This window comes from Talpa occidentalis, unplaced genomic scaffold (assembly GCF_014898055.3).
Source record: "Talpa occidentalis isolate TD23 unplaced genomic scaffold, MPIMG_talOcc4v2.1 talOcc4.10, whole genome shotgun sequence".
Lineage (NCBI taxonomy): Eukaryota > Metazoa > Chordata > Mammalia > Eulipotyphla > Talpidae > Talpa > Talpa occidentalis.
This window is the reverse complement of record NW_023600993.1, coordinates 87,035,895-87,060,438: the sequence shown is the minus strand read 5'-3', so window position 1 is coordinate 87,060,438 and position 24,544 is coordinate 87,035,895. Positions and strand designations below refer to the sequence as shown.

At 52.6% G+C, this 24,544-nt stretch overlaps 1 protein-coding gene across 1 annotated transcript; it reads left to right on the top strand.

Annotated features, from left to right (window-relative positions):
• Window positions 1-853: 853 nt before the first annotated feature.
• Window positions 854-17,512, top strand: BPIFB3 (BPI fold containing family B member 3). Its single transcript, XM_037521165.1, has 15 exons — window positions 854-965; window positions 2,002-2,158; window positions 4,204-4,308; window positions 4,742-4,882; window positions 6,306-6,369; window positions 7,887-7,947; window positions 8,979-9,070; window positions 9,208-9,387; window positions 11,070-11,123; window positions 12,922-13,092; window positions 13,932-13,999; window positions 15,160-15,202; window positions 15,933-15,996; window positions 16,518-16,594; window positions 17,316-17,512. The coding sequence occupies exons 1-15, from the start codon at window positions 854-856 to the stop codon at window positions 17,343-17,345; spliced, it is 1,419 nt and encodes a 472-aa protein (XP_037377062.1). The 3' UTR covers window positions 17,346-17,512.
• The last annotated feature ends 7,032 nt before the right edge of the window (window positions 17,513-24,544 follow it).

Below are 24,544 nucleotides of genomic sequence, written 5' to 3'. Positions count from 1 at the left end.
CATCCTAACAGAAGCAGCAGCATGTGCAAAGGCCCTGAGATGGGGGAGGGGCTGGCCTTGTTTAAGAGTCAGGAGGTCAAAGTGGCAAGCCGGGACCTCGTGAGCGGAAAGGGACCTGGGTTCTATCTCAAGGGCAGAGTGGGGAGCCGCTGAAGGATTTAAATGGCGATGACATGAGGGGATAGATGGCTGTGTGATGGGGTGGGCGGATATGGACTTCCATAAAGAAAATCCTATTCTCTGAAACTCGTAAGCTAGCCACCTGCCATCTCATTCCTTTCAACATCACTCAATGGGGGCGGAGGAGGAAGAGAGACATGGGACATAGTAATTCTAAATGTTGGACGTCTCCGATCAGCCACACCTTCTGAAATGGCCTCATGAGCCAAGGGGAAAGCAGATCCAGGAAACAGAACTCCCATCCTGTCCCGGAAGGGGAGGCCCCTCTGTACGTGCCTTCCAGAGACCAGCCCAGACTCACTGGGGCGACAGAGGACTAAGACTTTTAAGTCAGCTGGACCGGGGCTTGAATTCTGGCCCTGGCACTGATGGACTCTGCGGCCTCTGTTGGGTCCCCTCCTGGCAATTGGCCTCAGTTTTCCCACCTGTGAAATGGGGCTCAATGAGAGAGTGGCTCGGGATGTGCCCTGGAGCCTGCAGAGCATGCTGGACGCTATGCTGGGCTGTGCGAGTGTCAACCGGGGCTCAGGTTTGCATGGAGAGGGCTTTCCTGGGGGTGAAGCTGGTAGGTGGGCTGCGGAGGTCTGGGGGGGGGCTGCAGGTTGGTGAGGCACACAGGGGGATCCAAGGAGCGCCTCGGAGTTCCTGTTTCTCTCACAGGTGTGCACCGACGATGTTGGGCTTGTGGTCCCTGCTTCTCCTCGGGGGTCTGGTGACTCCATGCCAGGGGCTGCTCGAGGCAGTAGGCACGCTTGCTCGGATTGACAAGGATGAACTCGGCAAAGGTAAGTGGAGGTTGGTCTGCGAGGGGGCCTGCTGCAGTGTAAATGGCCCCACCCCAGTAGATCGAGGATCTGCTTGCGGGAGCAGATGAGAGCAATTTGCAGCTCTCAACTGCGCAGAGAGTAGGTCCCTGGGACACCGGGAGAAGCTGCGTCTCTTCAGGGGGTTGACAGTTTGCTGGCAGGCTCCAATGGGTGATCACTTGCAAGAAGTGGGCTGAGTGATATGGGGCTCAGGTTTGCATGGAGAGGGCTTTCCTGGGGGTGAGGTCCTGTGGGGGCTGTGTCTGCCTCCGGGTGGGGGATGGATGGGGCAGGGGAGGCTGCTGGCAGCCTCACTTTTCTGGCTAGGAAACTCTAGCATGCATTTGGTGCTCCCGGACCCAGCAGCTTAGGGTAACAGTCTCAGGGACAGAGGAGAAATGTGGAGAATAGCAGGTAGGAGGCTACCCTGGCCTGTTCCAGCCTCTAGGAGGCACCTCTTCCATCTTATCCTTACACTTGCACCGTCAGCCAGGGGTGCCCAAGAGGAATGGAAGTTGTCTCCTCCATCTTTTTTTTTTTTAAGATTGATTTATTTATTTATACAAGAACTGAGGTACAGGCCAGATGCGCGGGTGGGCGAGAAGATTCACCAGAGACAGAGTAGGGTGCAGAACAGGCAGACTGATGAAATACACTGCTGAGGGGAGCAGCGGGCGAGCCAGGAGAGGTCTGCCACGCCATGTGGGACCCTCGCCGACTGGCCGGGATCAAACCGGCGCTGCAGAGGCTGCAGACAGCTTCATAGTGCTGTGCTCAACCGCTGGCGCCACCAGGGGAGGCCCTGCCCCTCCATCTTGATAGAGTCCCGGCGGCTGTGTGCTCCCAGGCCTTTGCTTCTGCTCTCCCTTTTGGTGTTATATGGAGGCCTAGACCAGGAGTCCCAGTCATACAGTTGACTCCAATTTGCTGTGCGACTTTGGGCAAGTTTCTGACCTCTCTGGGCCCTAATTCCTCATCCGTAAAATGAACTTGCCTCCTCTCCCCTTCTCTGCAGCCATTCAGAACTCACTGGTCGGGGGACCAATTCTGCAAAATGTTTTGGGGTCGGTCACATCGGTGAACCAGGGCCTCCTGGGCTCTGGGGGACTGCTCGGAGGAGGTGGCCTGCTGAGTTATGGAGGGATTTTTGGTGTTGTTGAGGAGCTCTCGGGGTGAGTACCAGCAGCATGGTTTTTTGACTACTCTCCGACTGCACTCACTATAGGAAGGCTGGTCTTTGCTTCAGGAAGTAAAGGAGACATCTACTCTTTTTAGTTTGTTGTCAGGCAGAGGGAGTGGCATGGGGTTAGGGAGTCCAGGACAGAGTCTGCAGGGAAGACAGCATCCCCTGTGGTTGAGGATTCCAGTTCTGGGGTTGAGTCCCGTTCGTCCACCGTGTGACCTGGGGCGCATTTCTCAGTCTCTCTGGGCTAATCCAGACAGCTGCCTGGCTCCCGCCCGCCTCGCCTTCAGGTGTCTGCTTCAAAGAGCCCCGCTCTCACTAGCTCCTCCTTATCCCCTCCCTGCCTTCAAGTTCACGCCATATATTTTACTGGTTTGTTTCTTGTTTCCTCTGCTAGATTATAAACTTCAGGAGGGCTAGGACTTCTGTCTGGCTTGTTCACTATCCCCCGTAATCATAAATAGCGCCTGACAAGTAATAGATGCTCAAAAATATTTTAGAATAAATGAAAATCTGTAACTTAATAACCACCTAGCCAGGGTTTTCTGTGTGGCTGGCACTGTGCTGAGTGTCATAATTGAATCTCATGGAATCCAGAGGTGGGACTATTATCAACTTCATTTAACAGGTAAGGAGATTGAGGCCCCGGGCAGTGAAGGGACCACCTGCGCTCACCCAGCTAGAGAGTGGTGGTAGTTGAGGGGGTGTGGTGCTGAGTGTTTAATCACAGGCCATGTTGTCTGCCCCAGGCTGGCAGGACCTGGTCCAGGGCTGGTGTGATGAGAGGAAGGTGAAATAACAAACCCCAAGGAAAGCTTGAGACCAGGAGCTGGGGTATGAGGAAAGGTCACTTCTGCTGGGAGCAGAAGAAGGGGGGATGGATGCCCACCCCCCACACCCAAGCAGCAAACAGATGTACAGGAGGAGAACTGGAAAGGGCTGACACTGGTTGTGGTTAACCATGTGCCCCTCTGCAGTAGGTGGTGTCAGCATCTTTATTGTACAGATGGGGAAACTGAGTTACTGAGCAGCAGCACGACTTGTCAAAGGCGACACAGTCCACTAGCGGTAGAGCTAGAATCTGAACCGCCAGGCTTTTTACTGCAACCCTGTGAGCGGCTACTTGTGGGCTGTTGCCAGGACACTGTCGAGCAACAAAAATAGAGCCTGGCACACAGTAAATGCTCAAAAAATATCAACTATTACTCTTATTAATGGATCTGGTCCCCCTCCCGCTGCAGAATTCCCCTGCTGGGTGGGGCTGGCACTTAGACATGAGCCAGACACTGGCCTTGCTTCAAGAACCCCGTGCATGGGGCAGAGCCCAACGGAGAGAATCCCATGAGCTCGGGGAAGTGGTGGAGCCAACCCAGGCAGGGCAGGAGAGCTGCTCAGAGGAGGGCATTTCCCTGAGTTGGAGAAGCTGAAAGAAGGGCTTCCTGGAGGTGTGGAGGTCCTAGATGAAATCAGAAGTGCCAAGAGGAGTCAGGCAGCTGAAGGTGGATGCAGAGTGGAAGGAAAATGAAAGGAAGGGCATTCCAGATGGCAGGAACAGCCTGCACAAAAGCCCAGAGGACAGAGAAATTAATTAAGCGTGGGGAGTTGTTTTTGTGAACTTCTTGGGCTGCCTATGCATGACCCTGGGGGGTGTTAATGGAGGGACAGTGAAGCCACAGGCTAGCGACAGACTCATAGGGGTGAGGCCAAGGGGATGGAGTGGGAAGAACACTCTTCATTGAGTCTCTGATGAAGAGATCACATTTCATGAGCACAGGCCACTCCAGCTTCTGCACCTGCCCAGCTCACTTGTCTTTATAACATCCCCCTGAGCTGGTCCTTGCATCGCCCCACTTCACAGATGAAGAAACTGAGAGCAGAAAGGTGAAATATCTGGCTCCACAGTTGGTTTTATGGTTAGAGGTGGGATGGAGGCTCTAGATCTCAGCCAGTGCCTGATCTGGGATGGCCCCGCATGGAGTGACTAGCCCTGGGAGTATCTGGGGGTCAGTGGTCTCTTCTCAACAACCATCCCAGCCTGAAGATCGAAGAACTCACTCTGCCGACAGTGTCGCTGAAGCTGCTGCCGGGGATTGGGGTGCAGCTGGGCCTGCACACCAAGGTGGGCCTGCATGGTTCTGGGTGAGTATACCCCTGGAGACCTCTACCCTCCTGCTCTCCATTCCACCCACTGCCCTATTGGGGACCCCTGCCCTGCTCTTCTTCCACCTCACTATCCCCTAGTTCCTTACTCTCAACTTATTTCCTTTAAAGTGACTCCCACCTTACGGCCCTACTCCCCACCCAGGGACCTCCATCCCACTGAACCCCAAGAACTTTCACCTCACTCTCTCTGGAGACCCCTAGCCCATTGCTGATACTCACTGGGGTGGAGGCGGGGAGGGAATGTACAGAGTGGGGCAGGGGTGAGAGGAGGGCATGGGGACTAGGCCATTTGCAGGGCCACCCCATTAGTCCTTCAAGGCCCCATTGACCCTGGAGTGGGTATGGCTGAGGTGGTCCTGGAGGGTGAGCCCTGGCAGCCTAGCCACATTCCCAACATCTCGTCCTGTAGCCCCCTGGGGGGCCTCCTGCAGCTGGCAGCCGAGGTGAACGTGTCTTCGCGGGTGGCGCTGGGCATGAGCCCGCGGGGTACGCCCATCCTCATCCTCAAGCGCTGTAGCACCATCCTGGGACACATCAGTCTTCTCTCGGGGTGAGTCCGCGGGCTCAGCTGTGCGGGGTGCTCCTGGCTGGCCCACGACTCTGCACTGGGCATTTCCTGGGTCCCTGGGAGTGGCTGGCTAGGCTGGACCTGAACTCACGTTGCCTCCCCCTCCCTTCCCCACGCCGACTGACAGAGCACAACCAGCAACAGGAGCTCTGCCCCAGCTGGAGCTTGTCCCCCCACTCCTGGGCACCCCTGCGATCCTGCCAGTCCCCCTGCCCAGCTAGGACAGCCACCCTCCATGGTCCCTCCACCCTTGGGTACCTCAGTCCCTGTTCTCAGCACATCAGAAACTCAGCTCTGCCCTGACATGCTGCGATGCCAAGGGAACTCCTTCCCTTGCCTGGGCCTCGGCGTCTCCATATGTATAATGAGGCCTTAAATTGATGCTCCGTAAGGCCTGTGCACTCTCCTACCCACCTCTCCCCCCATCTGCTCAGGAAACCATGGCCCTCCATGCATCACTTCCATGGGACAATGGAGGCCCAGCCAAGGCAAGTGACTTGCCCAAGGTCACACTTAGATTGAGGCAGGGATAGAGATGCGCCGGCGTCTGCACTCAGAGCTGAGGATTTCCCCAGCACCCCACGACATGAACTCACTCCAAGTCCCCTTCCCAGTGGTGCTCCCAGTGGCACTCACCCCCTCTCTGGCCTCTTTGTACCTCCCCCAGAATTTGAACATTCCAGCCTGAATCCCATACCCTCACCCCATCTTTGTTGGGTGGCCCCAGTGGTGATGGGTGATTGGACAGCTCTTTGTTAGCTCCAGAAATAGGGTGAGCCAGGCTTGCTCCTGTCTTCAGAAAGACCTTGAAAAGGGATTCTAGGTGGTGTCTTGTCTTTGGTCTCCATTCCATTCCATCTTGCTCCTCTGAGTGGGAGGGGCCTTGGGGGAGCAGAGGCCAGAATGACCTGGTGGCCAGTGTGTGGGTCTGTGGTGGCTACCCCTCCCTCTGTCCCCACATAGTTCCCAGACAGGCCGAGCTCACCTCCATGCATCTCTCATCTTCAGACCACACTCTGATTTAGTCATTCGTTTAACAAATATTCATCATTCATTCATCCAAAGGATATTTATTGAGCTCTTACTCTAAGTCAGGCGTAGTTCTAGGATCTAATGCCAGTTGTCCATAGATGTTGGAGTAGAAAAAAGGAGCAGACACGTGTACACGCCGATTTAATCTTGGCAGCAATAATTCTCTAAGGTGCACCTCAAATAGATGGGGAAATGAAAATGTCTCTTGGATCCCATGGCAAGACAGAGTCAAGATTTAAGCCCAGGTCTCCAGAGTCCCAGAGAAGAGCCATGAATTATCCAGAGCCCCAAGTGCCCACCCTGTCCAGTCATTTGGGTGGAGTTGCCCCCCACCTGGCGGTGGCATCTCACTCATGCGTCTCACTCTGCCCAGGCTGCTGCCTGCACCGCTCTTTGGGATCGTGGAACAGACACTCTTCAAGGTGCTGCCGGGACTGGTGAGTGTGAGGGCCTCGGGTCAGGCACAGCCCTCCCCCTGGGAGGAGTAAAATGTCCCCAGCTTTGAGTAAATCTGGGCGCCAGGAGGATTAGGCGGTTCTTCCTTTCCACACCTACCAGGTAATCCCATCCTGGCCTGCCCACACCTCCAGGAGCCACCTGCTAGCGTGTAGGTGGAACAGCACATCCATCCCCGGTCCTGAGCAGGCGACTCCCTGCCCCCAGATCTGAGTCCCTTTCTAACCTCTTGCTCTGTCTTTGCCACTTATATTATTATTGACTTAAAACCAGTTTTTAATGAAGAGTTGGGACACCCAGAGGTTTTAAACTGAGTCCTGTGCCTGGCAGTCTTGTCCGCAGAAGCCCAGGTCTATATCGTAGGATGTTCTAAGAAGCACCTTCTGATGAATCTCATCAAGGTTGCTTGTCTGTGGCTGCTCAGGCCATCCGGGCTTTGCCCAGGGCATATGAGCCACATTTGGGAAAAAATGATCTAACCAAAGGTCCATTTCATTGATGCAGAAGAGGGAAAGCGTTTTCCGGGGTCACACAATCAGCAAAGCCAAAGGACTGATCCCCAGTCCTGGCAGACCGCTCTTGTGAAGCACATCTGTGGAGGTGGCAAGGGCCTGGGGGCCTGGGGTGGGTGACCCTGCCCTGACCTTGAAGGAGCCACTCAGAAAAGAAGCTCAGAGCAAAAAGGGAAGCTCACGAGCCCCCCAATATTTTCCTAACCAAATCACTTGGCTACAGGACAGGCTTTGTGTGACTCGAAGAGGTTTTAAAAATAAGAGTTAATTACATTTAGAGATTGGCGATTTCTCTTAACAATCTGATTTCTGGTTTCCTTTGCGCAACTGGCCACCCGGGTGGGGGGCAGGCGCCTCCTTCCGAAGGTCAGCTGGGTCTGGCGCCGAGGGGGCTGCTCCCCGCCCATCTCAGCACGTCTGGTTTCCTCCTCTCTTCTGTGACACGCCTGACCTTAGACGCCCTGGAGGTGGAGGGGGCCCAGCCTGCTCCCTTGGGCTGTAGGACTCAGAATCTGTGGTTCCCAGACTTAAGATTCTGGAAGCCAAACCGTTTGCTCCCTGTTCTCACAGCACAGGGGTTTTAGTAAACATGCAGCAGTGCACTCCCTGGGGCACAGGCCTGACTTTGGTGGAGGGAAGGGGCGCCCCTCTGCAGGGCTGTCCACCTGGATGGCAGGGCCCCAAGGCCTCCGAGGAAAGAGCTGCCTTCGTCTTCTCGGGGCAAGGCCTGTTCCGACTCCCCCAGCTAGACTCTGGAGTGTCTCCCTAGCATCCTTAAAGGTTTTCTGACAAGGATCCTGTAGCTGGCCTCCGTCATCCAATCTGCGCTTTGACATTTCAAGCTCCAGGCCCTCCCTGGACGCCTCCCTGTGTGCCCCCCAATCCTGGGATCACGTAGCAAAACATCTAAAGACAGTGCAGTGTCCCTGTGCCAGGCTAGAGCCCAATTCTCCTTCTCCTGTAACATCCGTGTTCTCCCGCTACAGCTGTGCCCTGTGGTGGACACTGTGCTGGGCGTGGTGAATGAGCTCCTGGGGGCTGTGCTGTGTAAGTCGGGGTTCACCCTACTTCTCTTTGCTCCTTCTCTCACCCCTTGCTCCCCAATGAGGAGCTGGTACCGAGGGAAGCAGGAACGGCAGAATTCTGGACCTTTCACTTCCTCTCCAGACAGAGGAGAAGGTGGTCTAGTGGTGAGATGTGGGCTGATGCCCCTCAGAGGGGCCTGGAGCCTCAGAACCATCCAGTCTCCATCTCCGGGGGCCTCCGGCCACGCACAGCTCACATGAGGTGTGTCTGGCTCAGTCAAACATGAGGCAGACATAGCTATTATCTGGACAGACAAAATGCCCAAGGCCAAGAGAACTTAAGTGAGGAAGCCAAGCCCCCAGAACATAGCGGCTCCCGGTCTCTCTAAGCCTCATGGAAACATGGCAGCCTTTTATGTTCACAAAAGGACTTTGAAGGGGCCTCCCTGGTGGCGCAGCGGTTGAGCGCTGGGTTGCGAAGCTGCCCGCAGCCTCTGCAGCGCCGGTTCGATCCCCGGCTGCTCCCTGGCCACCGGAGGAGGGTCCCACATGGCGCGCAGACCTCTCCTGCCGCCCGCTGCTCCCCTCAGCAGTGTACCTCGGTCCTTCTGCCTGCTCTGCTCCCCGCTCTGGCTCTGGTGAATTCTCTCACCCTCCTGCACTTCTGACTATACCCAGTGCTCGTATAAATATTTAAATAAATAAATCTTAAAAAAAAAAAAAAAGAAAGAAAGAAACCTTTATTGCCAAAAAAAGGACTTTGAAGAGTGTGGAAAGGATGGAAAACGTGGAGCAAAGGTGTCTCAGTACGTGGCCCATGTGAAAGAGTCAGGCGGCAGCGTGGTCAGCACCTTTTGCTCTGGAAGCAGGACCCTGACTTGGACCCCTGCTGGTTGTCTCTCCTTGTGAACTGCCTCTGTCTGAGCCTCAGTTTCCTTATCTGTAAAGTGGGGATGACAGTAGTGCCTTGGTAGATACTTAGGAGAGTACTAGTCACTCAATATAGTACCCTAAGCTCATGGGGTTTTTCTCCCTCCTCCTCTCCCCATGCAGGCCTGGTGCCCCTTGGGGGTCTTGGGTCCGTGGAATTCACTCTGGCAACACTGCCACTCATCTCTAACCAGTACATAGAACTGGACATCAATGTGAGTCCTCCCCAAGGCCCTGCCCACAGCTGGAAGGTGGAGGGGGGTATGGTGGAGGCTGGCAAGGGGCTGTGGGCTCAAAGCCAGGTGGCCAAGCTACCCTGTGGCCTTCTCATTGTGTGTCCTTTCCCCCTCAGCCAATTGTGAAGAACATAGCTGGTGACATCATCGACTTCCCCAAGGCCCACGTCCCAGTCAAGGTGCCCCCCAAGCAGGACCACACATCCCAAGTGACTGTACCTCTGTACCTCTTCAATACTGTGTTTGGACTTCTGCAGACCAATGGTGCCCTCGACATAGACATCACCCCTGAGCAGGTAAGCACAGCACCCTCCCCCACTGCAGCTTGACAGTGCTAGTGATGACCTAGCCACATCACCACTGATCAGTCTTGACAAGCGCTCTTCTTCTAGAGAGAATTGATAGAGTTGAATGTGTACATGCCTACTCTTGTCCTTGTGGTAGATATTGCTATTAATAATGGCCTTTTATTGGAAATTCTGGATTCTTCTCAATATGACACTCCAGGAATTTACTTTTAATTGGTCAGAAATAGCATGTGAAATGTAGGTAACTTGTCAGCTTGCACCAGATGGGCCCTTCTAGAGTCAGAGTCCAATTTATACTAAAGTGTGAATGGCTAACATTCCCACTACTTTCTCAAGAGCAGATTTGAATTGGAGAGAAAAACACTAGGATTGAGCTATACCAGAGGTCACTTGGATACTTGTTCTGAAGCTTTTGAGACTTCTTTGCTTTCATTCTGACATCTTTTAACCCCTCACAGATTCTAAAAATCCCAGCATCCAGAGGCCTAACCCAGAGGCATTTCCTTAGTCTCAGCTCTCTTCAAAGGCAGTGAGCTTTGAGCTACCTGGGCTCTCTGCCTAAAAAGTTTGATCACTCACTTCCTGCAGGTGGGGTCCAGAGAGTACTCTCTTACCTGGAGGGTCGGGGAGGAGAAGTTTGGAACAGGGACTGAGGGGCAGGTGTCTTCTAGTTGCAGGGGAGGGGACAGTTATAGTCAGGCAGAGGCTTTTGAGAGTGAGAATGTGTGTCGGAACAGTGTTTGTGTGTGTGTGTGTGTGCATATGTGAAAGAAAGTAGGACATTAAAGTCCACAACCTAATGCTGTTCAGCCATGGCATTAGCTGTGTGTTGGGTGTGTCTGGGAATCTTTACGAGCAGGAAAGAGTGTACCAGTATGCCTGTCCTGGGTGAACAGGTCTGTCCTGAGGAGGACATGTGTAGTTCAGGGATCTCAAACACTAGTGTGAGGGGGCTGGACCTGTCTCTGGAGGCTGCAGCCTTTGTCTCTATGCTGTCCCAGTCTCTGTGCCCACATTGCCACCAGGGTTAGCAGAAGCGAGGAAGCCAGGCTGGTCAGACTGTAATGAGCTGGGGGAGCCTGTGTCTCATTTCTCGGGCAGCTTCCATTCAGCTTCCACAAAGGATGGGAGTACAAGCCCAGGGTGACCAGATTTTCCTATTTTTTTAGCTGGAAAGTGGCAAATTCATACAAAAATTTCTGATTTGTAAATACTGGAACTAAATCCATAGAATTTGCATATGCTATTTGGGTAAAAGGCAAAAACATCTGCAGTCCGATCCAGGGGTGTTCAGACTGAGAGCTCTGAAAGATTGGTTTTAAAGTTCTGGAATTAGTCTGCTCAGGTCAAGAGCTGCTGCCACCACCTACCAGCTCATCGTCCTGGGCAGGAGTCTCAGGTTCCCTATCTGTAAAATGGGAGCCATCCTAGCACCCACCACTTTGAACTGTTGTAAAGGTGAAGTGAGCAAAAGCATGCAAAACCTTTAGTGTGTATCTGTCTGGCTTGTAGGAAACCCTTAGTGAGCAGTGACCATTAAAAGGAGCACTTGTGTGTATGTAATTGGTGGTGGTGGGACTGGGTATGGACAAAGTTGCTTTGTGTGGACTGAGGGATCCCTGATCTGTCTCTTTATTCACTTCCTCTCCTAAATTTGGTCTTGGGTCCAGGTTCCCAGCAATATTCCATTGACAACTACAGAGCTGGCGAATTTGGTCCCTGAGGTGAGTAACTTTCTCATGGGCTTTGATCACTGTAGTTCTTTCTGAATGAGCCTGAATAGACTCCTGAATCTCTCAACACAACTCTCAAGATAACTGTGATTGAATGTAGAGTCCAATTTCACACTAAAGTGTAAATGACTAACATTGCATCCTTTCCTGTTAGCAGATTTTGCTTAGAGAGGAGAGGGCCAGGGTTTAACTGCCCCAGAAGTCAATGGGCATTTGTCCTGTGGTTGTTGTTTCTCTATCAAGCAAAAAATAGGAGATTCTCTCCAGGATACTGAGCCACTTCTCTCTACCTCCTTACTCCATCTTGGTCATGGTCTTTTCTGTTTCTAGAGAGAAGACTCAGAGCACTGGCTTTGGGGAGGGAAGGGAAGTGAAAATATTCAGGGATGTTTGACTAATGGGCATCAGAGCATGACTTAAAAACCTGATATCAGTTTTCCATTCAATTGGGGGTGAACAGCAACTTCCCAGTTGTGAGAATTTCAATTCACTGAAATTGAAGTGACTACTCCAAGGTCCTTGTATAACAATAGAATCTGATAGAGGATGGAAAGAGGCTAAGAAGGTCCAGATTTCTACAGAATGGAGGGGGCTATTGAGTTTGTGGGTTCAAGGGATACCTGCTATGAATCCTTTAAGGTAATAATTCAAATCAACATTAGTGGTGGGGTTGGGGCCTCTCCTTCATGGGGTCCTTAGCTAAAGAGCATGGGAATCTCAGGTCGGGGATGGGATTGGGGCTAGACATCCAGAAGACACTCCTAAGGGTCAGGTGGTGGAGGGGGCAGCAGCAGGGGACCACAGATATAGCAGTCAGGCTGTGTCCCTCTAGCCTGGGGAGGCTGGGTCTATCTCTAGAGGTGGAAGCTTTTGTTCTCCCCCATGAGAAATCTGGTGATTTCCTGTCCTTTTGGAGTCTGACTTGAGAAGTTGGACCCCAGAGTTCTAAGCTTCTGTGACTGACATTGTTCTCTGAAGTCATGATTACAAGATTCAGAAGTTCCTGATTGCATGATCATTCAGTCAGTCAACTGAAATTCACTGAGTGTCTACTCTCTACCAGGCTCTGTGCCAGGTGCTGAGTGTGCAGCAAAAGGAAAAGGTAAAAAGCAGACAGAGGCCTTTGTGCTCTAGGAGCTGCCATTCTGGTGGGGATAATAGACATTGAACGAATAAGCAGGCAGAACTCACACAGGATCAGAAGGTGGAGAAGAATAGAGGCGCTAAGTTGGGTCAAAGCTCTCTTCAACCTGAGTGGGGTTAGGAGCACAGGGTTAGTGTCCTTTAAAAAGATGCTCTGCAGAGACCTCACTGAGAAGGTGACATTTGAGCAGAAATCTGAAGGAGATGAGGGAGGGAACCATATATGTATTGAGATGAAATTGCCAGGCAGAGGGAACAGTACCTGCAAAGGCCCTGAGGTGAAGTGACTGGCATGCTGGAGGAGCAGCAGAGGGGCCAATGGAAAGGGGAGAATGAGGAGGGCAGTGGAAGGAGGTAAGAAGAGACAAGGACAGAGGATGGGTCATGTAAGGCCTTTGTGCCTCAGGGTAGATTTTTGGCTTTGAGGAAGACAAGAATCTGATCAGGTTTGTTCCACGGTTTCGTGTCTCTTCATCTGCCTGTCAGCCTACTCGGGCTGAGACCAGGCCTGTCTGGTGCAGGCTGTAACCCCAGTCCCCTACATGGACCACCATCGGGGGGGTCCATGAGTGTTTGTTGCTTATTTCCATTACTGGGGCATCCAGGCTGCCCTCATGCCCTTTGTTCTGCCCCTACCTCTCTTCAGGCCCTGGGGAAGTTGACCCCAGGCAAGAACCTCCTGCTCTCTCTGCGGGTGAAAGAAGCGCCCACCATCACACTCCAGAACAAGAAGGCCACAGTCTCCATCCCAGCAACCATCCACGTGCAGTCCTACCAGCAGAAGGAGACCCCGGAAGCCCTCTTTGACCTGAGCGGGGTGAGTGGGAAGCCCAGCACTGGGGTTCTGAGCAGGGTAGACCCTCTCCGGACTGCAGACGGTATATCCCTGTTCTCCCTTCTCCCCCACATTCAGGGTGGAAAGCCCCGCATGCATAGCACAGGGAGTCATCACCTGCGCTGAGACCTGAGTACCCTCGTAGACTCTGGTCTGCTCCCTCAATGCTCATCTGTCCCCACCCCAGACCTGTCTGCTCTGCTTCCTTGGGGTGACCGATCCTCCATCTCCACATGTCCCCATGTCTCCATCTCTGTGCTCAGGTAGCTCTGGGCTGGGGATTACTCCAGCTTCCTCCCAGACCCCACCTCTAGTCTGCTGCCTCTCCCCCACCTCTAGTACTTTCCCCCAGACATACATCCGGGCAGAGGTGGGTCCTCTCCCTTCTCACTGTGCCCTGGCTCCCAAGCCCTGGGATTCAATGCCTCCTTTCCCATCCTTGAGCACTAAGCCTCGGTTGCTCAGGGAGACCAGATTCCCTGTCATGGTTCATGAGGGGTCCACACCTGGTGTGCGGTTGCCCCCTGCTTAGGCTAGTTCCTCATGCTCATCTCATCGGGGAAGCTGTCCTTCATCCAACTGCAAGCTGGGTTAAGAGACCTCCCCTTAACCCCAGAACTTCCTCTCACACAATGCTGATCAGCCTCAATTTGAATACTCTGGTTGTGGAGCACTAGAACCTTCCAGTGACTTCCTCACAGCCTAACACCCAGTCAGGCCAGATAAGGGTCAGCAGAGGGAGCAGGTGATAGAAATTCACCTGTCGGCTAAGGCGCCTTCTGTCAAATCCAGGGTAACCTCTTTCTGCTTTTCCCATGCAGGTTATGACTTTAACTGCCCAGCTGTCTCCCTCGGCTACCAAGCTGCACCTCACCCTGTCCCTGGAACGGTAATGGGGATCCTGGCCTTAGTTTTAGGAACAAGAATTAGGGACTGACAGGAGCCTCCTCCCTCTAATTGGGCACCAACGAGATGTTTTACCAGCATCTTCCAGGAGCTGCCGGATAGGGTGTGAGTTCAGCCCATTTTAAAGATGAGGCCCCTGGTGCTCGGAGGTGCAGACTCTCTAGTGGCCTGGTCCACTGCACTGGCTCAGAGGCTGCCCCGGAGATAAACCTGCTGCTGAGATGAGGGCCCAAAGTCCTGAATCCGGCGCAGAGGCTAGCCCCCGGCACGACAGCCCTTGGCTGCTGTAAAGTGCTGTATTTGCCGGGACTGGTTCTTTCTCTAACTGCCTGTCCCTAGGGTAACTGGGACTCATGATAAAAATAACTAAGATGGTGATGTTGATGACCTCCTTCCTTACATATGCATGGCACCTACCCCTGGAAGCAGGTCTGCAGTCTGGGCCTCTCTTTCTCCTGACCCAGGACTCTCATCATGACCCAGGGCTGCGGCCTGCCTGTCCCTCCCCTGGACACAGGGGCTGTCTCACGGATCTCTGGGACCTGCCTGTCCTGAGCCGTAGGCACCCAGTGCTTGCCTGACCCCACTTTAGTGTGACCCTCAGCCCCCTTAGGCTACAACTGCTCACTGCTGCCCCATTTCTAACCTTGATAAAAAGGCTTTGCCTGCTGCCTGGGTTTGTCTCCCCATCCTGATGGCAGTTCATGCCTCAACCCTCTGGAAAAAAGATGTGTGCTGAGCTCCAGCCCCAACCTGCATGTGGGCTCCTGTGGGCCATGGGTAGTATTGTCTTCAGAGAGCACCTGCTGCGTGCAGGGCGCTGTGTCCAGTGCTCGGTCTATGGGGCCTGCTCCTCAGAGAGGACCAGCTGCTTGTCTCAGGGGTCAGCATGGGGCTCGAGGGCCATGGAGTCAAAGATGGCAGTCATGGTATCTCGGCGGGAGGTTAGGTGCCTCCACATCCATTTTATAAGTGGGCGGGCTGTTGTTGATTGGGGCCAGATAGAGGCAGAGCTGGGCCTACCCCTGTTCTCTGATGCTGGACTCCTAGGGGCAGGGCAGGCTGAAGGTGGGGTGGGCAGAGAACTGCCCAGCAGGTGTGGTGGGAGACAGGGCACCTTAACCTCTCTCTTCTCTCCACCAGGATCAGTGTCAAACTGGCCTCTGCCTTTGCCCATTCCTTTGATGTAAGTTCTTGGAGGGGTGTGGTGGAGGGGTGTGGTGAACCGCTCGGTGGTGGTGAGGCTCTGCAGGTGGGGGCGGGGCGATAGCAAAATGAGCCCATGGGCCATATGACCGGGCTGGCTCCTGTCTGGGTTCTGCCCCAACAAGCCAGAGTGGGTGAACATCAAGGCAGGTGTATGTGTGTGTATGTTCATGTGTGTGTATCTTGGCAAAATAATCATCATCTTAGGGAAGTGATTCTCATGATTTTCTGAAGTCTTGGAAACTCAGAAATTTGTAAATGTTTGGAACCTCACATAGGTTCAAAATTCTGTAATGAAATGAGGTGCCTGAGCCCAGAAAGTTCTAACATTTCAGGGCCTCTAAGTCTTCTCACAGAGTTCTGCGGTTCAAGATGGCCTCAGGTCCTAGAATATTCTAAGGGCTCATAGACCTATAGGAATCTGTGATTAGACAGCAACTGAAGCTGGGCACACTTAGCTCACTCTTCCTCAGATCCCACAGTTCCTTCTAAGAAGGCAGCTCTTTCTAGCTTCTGGGCCTTGAGTACAGCCAGCCTAAATCACAGAGTCCCCTGTGGAGTCACTAGTGGACAGTCCACCCCAGTAGGCCCTGCTCCCACTGGAAAATGTGTTCTTAGGCTGGAACAGCTGGACCTCCTCCCACCCCTACCTGGAAAGGGCCCTGCTGCCTGCCAGCCACTCCTCTAGCCCTACCTGTTCTCTCTTGCAGGCTTCCCATTTACAAGAATGGCTCAGTGATGTGGTCCGGGCAGCATATGTGCCGAAGCTCAATGGTACGGATATTCTTCACTGTCTTTTTAGATGATAGAGTATCTCAACTTGAGATTGTTGAATTTGTTGCCATTCTTCATTGTTCTGATAGAGACACTGAGGCTGGAGGGGGTCGATACATATTTCTAAGATGCAGCAGCAGTGTTTCATTCAAACAACATTGATTAGCACCTATATCACACCAGCCTCTGGGCCCTGATTTCTATCTGATCTGGGTTCTGTCTTCAAGCTCATAGTCCAGAGGGAAATAGTCATATAAACAAATGACCAGAATATAGATGACCAAGAATGTGCATGGGGTTGATAGAAACTTGAAGAAGCTCTGCTGAGGGCAGCCACTGATAACAATTCAGGAAAGGGGCATTTTTGTTTGGGTTTAGGAGGATGAGTAGGAGTCTGCTAATAGGGAAACTAAGTCCTCGAATAGAGAAATGTCTGAATCAAGGAATGTGGTATAATAAGGTCTGCAGGTCCTACCTCAGTTTTCCATTTATCTTTGTTTTCAACTATTCCCTCTTTACAGCGGATCTGGGTGTTGGAATTCCCCTGCCTAAGGTTCTCAACGTCAATTTTGCCAATGCAGTCCTGGAAATCATAGAGGTGTGTTTCCCCAAATTGGGTACTATCTGGAGAGTCCTGCTTAAAATTTATAAGAAAAATCATCTGGTCTATCCTGCACCATTTCTAACTTGCTCAGAGAATTGCAAATGACTTAACGTGGGATTGGCAAATATTTGACATATGTGCTACCAGGCCTTCCTTACTTGCCTAGGACAGACATTTGCCAATTAGTCATAGAATTGTTTCCTGCTAAACTCAGACACACTTTTGGCTCATAGGATGGAATTACAGATTCACAGTTCCCCTGGCCCAGGGGTGGCAAGTACAATGCCATGCCTCCCCCTTTTCCATGCAGTATAGCCAGTAGATCCTATTCTTGCTGAATAGCCACACTGCCTATGAACCTTTCCACCCAGCACAACTTTGAGTCCTAGAACAGCTCAGGGAGGTGAGCAGACAGGGAGTTCTGCACCCATTTCTCACATGAAGACCAGAGTTGAAGGAAATTTGTGGCAGAAATAGCATTTGAACTTGGGCCTCTTAAGTCCTGAAGTCAGTGTCCTGTCCTACACTGGTTGACATTTACTTACCATTCATCCATTTGTTGATTCATTTGTCTCATGAATGCCTGCTGTGTTCCAGGTCCAGCACTAACCCCAGAGCATGGGGGACACAGATGGGTACAGGAGTGGGGGTGTGGCAGGGGTGTTGGGCACAAGGACTCAGGGGGCTTAACTGACAATTGTTTTGCTCCTTGCAGAATGCTGTTGTGTTGACCGTGACATCCTGAGGCTGAGAGACGGCCACCGTCCTTTTCTGTTGACGGCCAGAGTCCTGTCCACCTGCCCACTCTGTCTTAATTTCCCTCTAACCTCTAGCCTGTGTCGGTGACAGTATGTGTCCTTTAGCCACCCAGGCCCACCCAGGTGCTCTGACCCTGCAGCTCTGCCCCCAGTCTGGGGTAGGGGTGGCAAGGCTTGCCACAGGACTCTGCTTTGGAGGGAGCTTGGGGCCTCCATGGCAAGTCCCAAAATTTCAATAAACTACTCCTCTATCTCAGCACCTCCTGGCTGATTTGTTCCCCAATCACACAGGGACACCTTGACCTGCACGTCCATGCCCTCCCCACCTCCAAATGTGGACCCGTGAGAGACGGGCCCAGTCACTGGTGCTTTGCTTCCCAAACTTACCTGGTTGACCTGGGCAGCCTCTGTGTCCTGTCCTGCCTCCCCCTGCCTGGAGCTCCCTGTCTCACCTTCCCCCCCTCTTCCTCTTTCATTGTCTCTGAGTCTATATGCTTCTGCCCCTTTTTGAGATACTTCTTAGAAGTGACATCTGAGCTGACTTGTGAATAGGAGTCTTCCAAAAGGAAAAGGAAGGAACCAGCTTCAAGGAAGCACAGATAAGTAAGATGGGTCCTACCCCAGAGGGATTCCTTCCAGCTGCACATCAGCCAGGCCACGCTTCAGCACGGAGCTCAACACAAAGGCACGCCAAGCACTCTTTGGCAGAGAGGGGCCCAGCTGCCCAAGGCCGCGAGAGGCAGCATTGGGATGGGGAACAGGGGTCATGCCTCTAGGTCTGGGGTTCTCCCCATTGCTTAGATGGGTACCCAAGTGGACACTTATGAGTGGGTCTGAGTGAAGAGGTGAAAGCAGAGTGTTGGAGATTGATTCAAAGGATTTGGGGCTGGGGAACAGAGGAGAATTGGAGTCCATTTGGAAATGTGTCCACCAATAAGAATGAGCCTGTGATCAGCCTTCCATCTACCCATCCATCCACCCATCCATCCACCCACCCATCCACCCATCCATCCACCCACCCATCCACCCACCCATCCATCCATCCACCCACCCATCCACCCACCCATCTACCCATCCATCCATCCACCCATCTACCCATCCATCCATCCACCCACCCATCTACCCATCCATCTACCCATCCATCCATCCACCCACCCATCCATCCACCCCCATCCATCCATCCATCCACCATCCACCCATCCATCCACCCATCCATCCATCCACCCACCCATCCATCCACCCACCCCATCCACCCACCCCACCCACCCATCCATCCATCCACCCATCCATCCCATCCATCCACCCACCCATCCATCCACACCCATCCATCCACCCATCCATCCATCCACTCACCCATCCACCCACCCACCCATCCATCCATCCACCCCCCACCCCCCATCCATCCACCCCATCCATCCATCCATCCACCCATCCATCCACCCATCCATCCACCCACCCACCACCAACCATCCATCCATCCACCCCCCATCCATCCCATCCATCCACCCATCCATCCTCCATCCATCCATCCATCCACCCCCATCTACCCATCCATCCACCCGCCCATCCATTCACCTACCCATCCATCCACCCATCCATCCACCCATCCATCCATCCACTCACCCATCCACCCACCCACCCATCCATCCATCCACCCACCTATCCACCCATCCATCCACCCATCCATCCACCCACCCATCTACCCATCCATCCACCCACCCATCCATCCACCCACCCACCCATCCATCCACCCATCCACACATACATCTACAGTTCATTCACCCACTGCTGCATCCACCCGTGCAGCCAGTCTTCCTCCCTCTCTCCCTCCCTCCCTCCTTTCTTCCTCTTCTCTTCCCTCCCATACATCTGCCTTAAATTTATTGGTACCTCCTACATGCCAGTCCCAGTGCTGAGGGACATGCTGGGGTTTATCTTGGACTCCTTCCTCACTTCCCTTGCTCCCGACCACCAGTGGTTGAATGAGATTTCAAATCCCACCCTGGTGGCCTCCAGCAAGTCATTTAATCTCACTTCTTCATCAACTACTTGAGGATGACCGTCATAAGGTTTATTATTTTTTTTTATATTTTATTTTATATATTTTTTACATCATTTTTCATTTTTGCACAATGTATGTATGTTCATCTTGGTTATAGTCCCCACACAATTCCCACCCCCCTATGTTGAGTCTAATCCTTCCTCTCCTCCCCCCTCGTAGTGTGTCTCTGGTTTATAGGTGCTTGTTGATTTTGATTTTTACTTTATTTTAATTAGTCTTTTTCCTGGTCCCTTATTTAGGTTTTCCAAATTCCTGCTATGAGTGAGACCATCCGGTATTTTTCATATTACTCAGCAATCAAAAAAGATAACCTCATGCAATTTGCAGCAACATGGATGGCGCTGGAAGGGATCACGCTCAGCGAAATAAGCCAGAAAGAAAAAGAAAAATACCAGATGGTTTCACTCATAGCAGGAATCTAGGAAATGTAATAAGGTTTTCAGGGCTAAACCAGCACTCAAGATGGTGATTTGCCCAAAAGAAGCCTCAGTGCCCATTAGCTCCTCTTACTGCTGCACTGTTCTGCCTGGCACCAGGCTGTCCTCTGTCCCCTTCTCTCCACCCGCACCCCTGCACACCCGTCTCCTCTCTCACTAGGACCACACTTGCCCCTCCTTGGTCTCCCACCGCCTTGCTCCCACCCCATCCTCCTCCAGGCCATTCTTCACTTCATCTGACCATCTCTCAACCCCACTGACAGCCCTTCAAAGGCTGGATTCTCCCAACAGGCAGTCACCACCACCCCCCGCCCCGCCCCCACCCGTGTACCCCTGCAGGCTGCCTCTGCAGGCCCCACCCCGTTTCTCCTGGGCGTGGAGAGGGACAGGGTTGTCTCTGTGCTCAGGCTCTTCATCCATGAACTGGGCACACTGTAGGCCGCGCTCATAGGTGGTTCGAGGATTAAATGAGAAGATCCTTGTAAAGTGCTGGGTGGTGGGCCTGGCACACAGTAAACACACAATATTGCACAGCCAGGTCTTTGCACGCCTCTTCCCTTTTCCTGGAGTCTTCTGCTCCACCAAGTGTGCTTGGCACACTCCCGCATCCCCAGCACGCAGGGCACGCTGGCCTCCAGCCTCCTCCTCTGTGTGTGATTTCATTTCCATTATCCTGGGTTGTCACTGCCTGGGTCACCTTCTCGCACTTGACTGAGAGTGTTGCACGGTCAGCGATGGTATCTGCCTCATATGGTGGCAGAGTAGCAACGAGAGCAGCTAACCTCCATTGAGCACCCACTGTATACCAGGCAGCACATTAGATGCTTAACATCCCTTAGGCCATTTAATTTTCATAAAGATTGAGCTGGTGGGTATTAACACCCTATTTGCCTATGAAGAAGCTAAAACTCAGAGAAATGGGGTTGGTACATTAGGTTATTGACTCCTGGAATCACCCTGCTTTTTAGGAACTGTTTTCTATAGTTGAGGACACGGAGGTAAAGAGAGGGCACGTGACTTGCCAAGGCCTCATGGCCAGGAAACGATGTGGTCAGGATTTGAACCCAAGTCCTGGCACCAGAGCCTGGGCTCTGAACGTCCACACTTAGGGTGGGGGTGAAACAAGACAGGAAAGGGAGTCCCCTCGCTGGGCTGCCCTGGTGCCTGCAGCTGATGAGGGAGACCGAAGCCGAGCGGAGGGCGGGGTAGGACTGGTCTGTTTCCTGGAACCTGCAGCTCCCCCCGCATGAGCCCCCAACAGGGTCCCCCGCGTGGCTGAGTCACCTGCAGGTGAGTCACCTCCCAGGGCCTGGTCCCTCCAGCTCTGGACAAAGGTGCCTTTGAACGCTAAGCCAGGCGATCTCCCTGGCGCCAGAGCTGCACTAATCCCGCCGGCCCCAGGGGGCAGGCCAGCCTCATGGCCACCAGGCCTGGTCTCAGGACTGAGGAAGGGCACAGAACTTCTGTGGCCTGACAATGGCCACCTCTGTGTGTGCACTGCCCTCTACAGTTTACCGTGCACATTGGTCACTGCGGAGAAGTGCCGCACTTGCTGTCTTTGGGTGGTATTTCAATTAAAAAAGGTAATGCGTTTGTTCAGCAAGTATATATATCACACAGAGCGCCAGGCAAAGGGACTGGGCAGGAGAGGTTGTTGTCTCCCGAGCTCCCATTAGGCTCCAGGAAATTCCAAACGTTTCCATATAATCCTCCAAACTCTGCTGGGGAAGTACAATTATACCCATTTCTCAGATGGCCAAACGGAAGCCTGGAAGGAGAATTAATTGTCCAGGGCAGAAGGCAGTTGGGCTGTGGGAACACAGGTGTGTGTGCTCCTGCCTCCCAGCCCTGGGTCCCTCCCAGCCCCACAGATGGTAAGGTGGGTGGCGGGTAGGGTGTTGAAGTGCTGCCTCCCAGCCCTCTGCAGACTTACTGTGTGGATCCAGCAGGGAAATGGGGTGGTGAGGGTAGAAATCTTACCTACTGAGTACCTACTGTGTGCCAGACCCTGTTCTCAGTGCTCTGCATGATTGAGTCACTCAGTCCTTGCCATATCCTTGTGAGGCTGGGATGTCTGGTCACCATGCCAAATCCAAAGGAATAGAAGCTTGGGGGAGAACTGGCAACACAATTCAAAGCCAGGATCCAACTCCAAAGCCTGTTTCACTAACGCACCCACTGCAGATGGGGAAATTTCCGGAGGAGGCTGACCCAGCAGCCAGGACTAGATGCCAGCTGTGTCTGCTTCAGAGTGGGGAGGAAACATCTTCTTTCAGAGTTCAGAGAAATCTTTACTATTTACCTGACTTGAGTGCAGGCTAGGTGGGGCGAGAGGAGACCCCCTCATTCCAGAGGAATTCTCAGGTGGGCCTCTGGGAATGGGGAGCAGATGGCATCTGTTAAACGTGGAGGTGGGACTTAGCTGGGGTTGGTATCTGGGAAGCAGGAAGACTCCCTTTCCAGTGGAGAATAAAGAAACATTCATTCATTGGCTACACTGGCACTTATGCCTGTGCTAAGGTAGGAGTGGACACAGGCCTGCTTTGCTTGGCTTGCCAGAGCAATGCCAGCTCAGCATGGCCTGCAGCAGGCCCTGGGTGGTACAGATTGGGGCTTGTCACAGAAAGATTTCCAGAGCAGCTGACATGTCTGCATGATCTTGACCAAGGGAGTCAGGAGAAAAGTACTCTGGACTGCAGGAATTGCATGTGCGAAGGCCCAGGGGCAGGAGGCTGGGGTGGGTAGATGAAAGGAAAGAGCAGCATCTCTAATGCCACACGTGAGGTCTGGACTCTACCCGGAAGGGGCTGCCTTTGAGAAGTGGGAGCAGGCATTGGCTGGGAAGGGACTAGGAGGAACATTCTGGGAAGACAGAAATGTCTTAACTTCAGATATCAGGGGTCAGGCTATATAAAATTGTCAAAACTCAGTAAGTGAACACTAAAGATTTGTGCATTTTACTACATACAAACCTTACATCTAAAGAAGAGACTCACAGTGGCACACTGTAGAAGTGTTTAGGGGGATGTGTTGCTGTCTGCAGCTTACTTTGAAACACATGTAATAAAAGATGAAAAACAGCCGAGATGGAGAGACGTGATGAAGCAAGTGTAACAAAATATTAATGATAGAATAGCTGGTGGATGCTAGGTGACCAGCAGATGGGTGTTCTCCGTACAATTCTTTCAACTTTGCCGCCTGTGTGAACATTTCATAATGAAATATTGGGAGAAAACTTCTTTAGGCCGCTGAAAAAAAGGAACTATCTTCTCATCCTCTTTGCACCAGTATCAAGTTTGAAGGGTCAGCTCCATATCCATCAGTCTGAGTCCCTGAATCAGGCCTGCGAGGCAGGTGTCATGCCCACTTAACTGATGGAATAATGAAGGGAAGGGGCTGGCCCAAGGTCATGCAGTCAGTCAAGGGTTGAGCAGAACTTGAACCTGGAGCAGGCTGACGCTGAGTCCAGTCTGGGCACACTCTGGAGGGGTACAATCCAGGCCATCTGCAGTGGGCTGCACTGGCCTTCCCTCCAGGAAACAGATGTATCTGCAAGTGTCCAGTTCTCCCATCTGGGGGCCCAGTGGGGTCTCCAGAAATGTGCCCAGACCTGGGGCTGATAAACGCCAGCTCGTGTGACACCATCCGGGGCTGAACTCAGCTCTCGGAATTAGACACAAACCGCAAACCTCTGTGGTTTTGGAGCTCAATGTCTGATTCGCAGAGCAAATCTGGATTCTGGTCACTTGTAATTACCTGGTGTTTCCCTTTCTGGGTCTGGGCTCAGACTCTGGGGGCTATATAAGGCTGGCCTGTGACCAGACTCAGCCCAAAGCAGAGGGCCCGGTGAACGGGACCTCTCGAGACCGAGACCGAGCTGCAGGGACTTCCTCAGGGGTAAGGAGGGCTGGCAGGGGGGAGGCTGAGGCCTGGGGTGGCAATGAGAGCTCCAGACTGGAGACCTGCCAGGTGACTCCTCTCTGAGCTCCATTTGTCTGGTCTGAAGACATAGCCAGAGAACCTCTCAGGGATGAACAAAAGGGCCTGCATCATGTCAATTTCATAGGTGCTGCACTCATCTTTCCCTGGGGTGTTGGGGACCTGGGACCTTTACTACTTCTCTGAGTTTCTTCAGCTGCTCACTGATGTCAGAAATTCCTCTTTTGGTGCCTGTCTCTTTCACTGAAGTGGTGATTCCAGAACTTGAATCCAGAACTGTCCAGAACTGTCTGGGCAGTGTAGTTAGGTGAGGTGAAGAAGTCAGAAAAAAAAAAATCTTGCATATATCAGTAGTTCATATTCTAGTATAAATGAGCACCTCTGATAGTCTCCTAGGAACAGATGAGAGTGGGGAAAAACCGGGGACTTGTTGAACCTCAAGGGAAGCAGGGCAGGGAAAAAATGAAGAGGGTGCATAAGGAGAGGGTACATAAGAATGGCCCGGAATGGAGACCTTATTCTGTGCCAGTTCTCTGAAGCTGGTCACTGGGTAGACTGGGCTCATAGAGTGAAAGAAGGTAAAGGCATGGAGGCAGCAAAATAAAGTTTCTGAGAGGATGACCAGCTCATCTTAGCTCCATTCCCTACAATCTTATAACACTCCATACCCACTTCTTAGGGATCTGAAATAATATTCCCCAACCAAGAGCAACAACTGTGGTTTATTGAGTATCTACTATGTGCCACG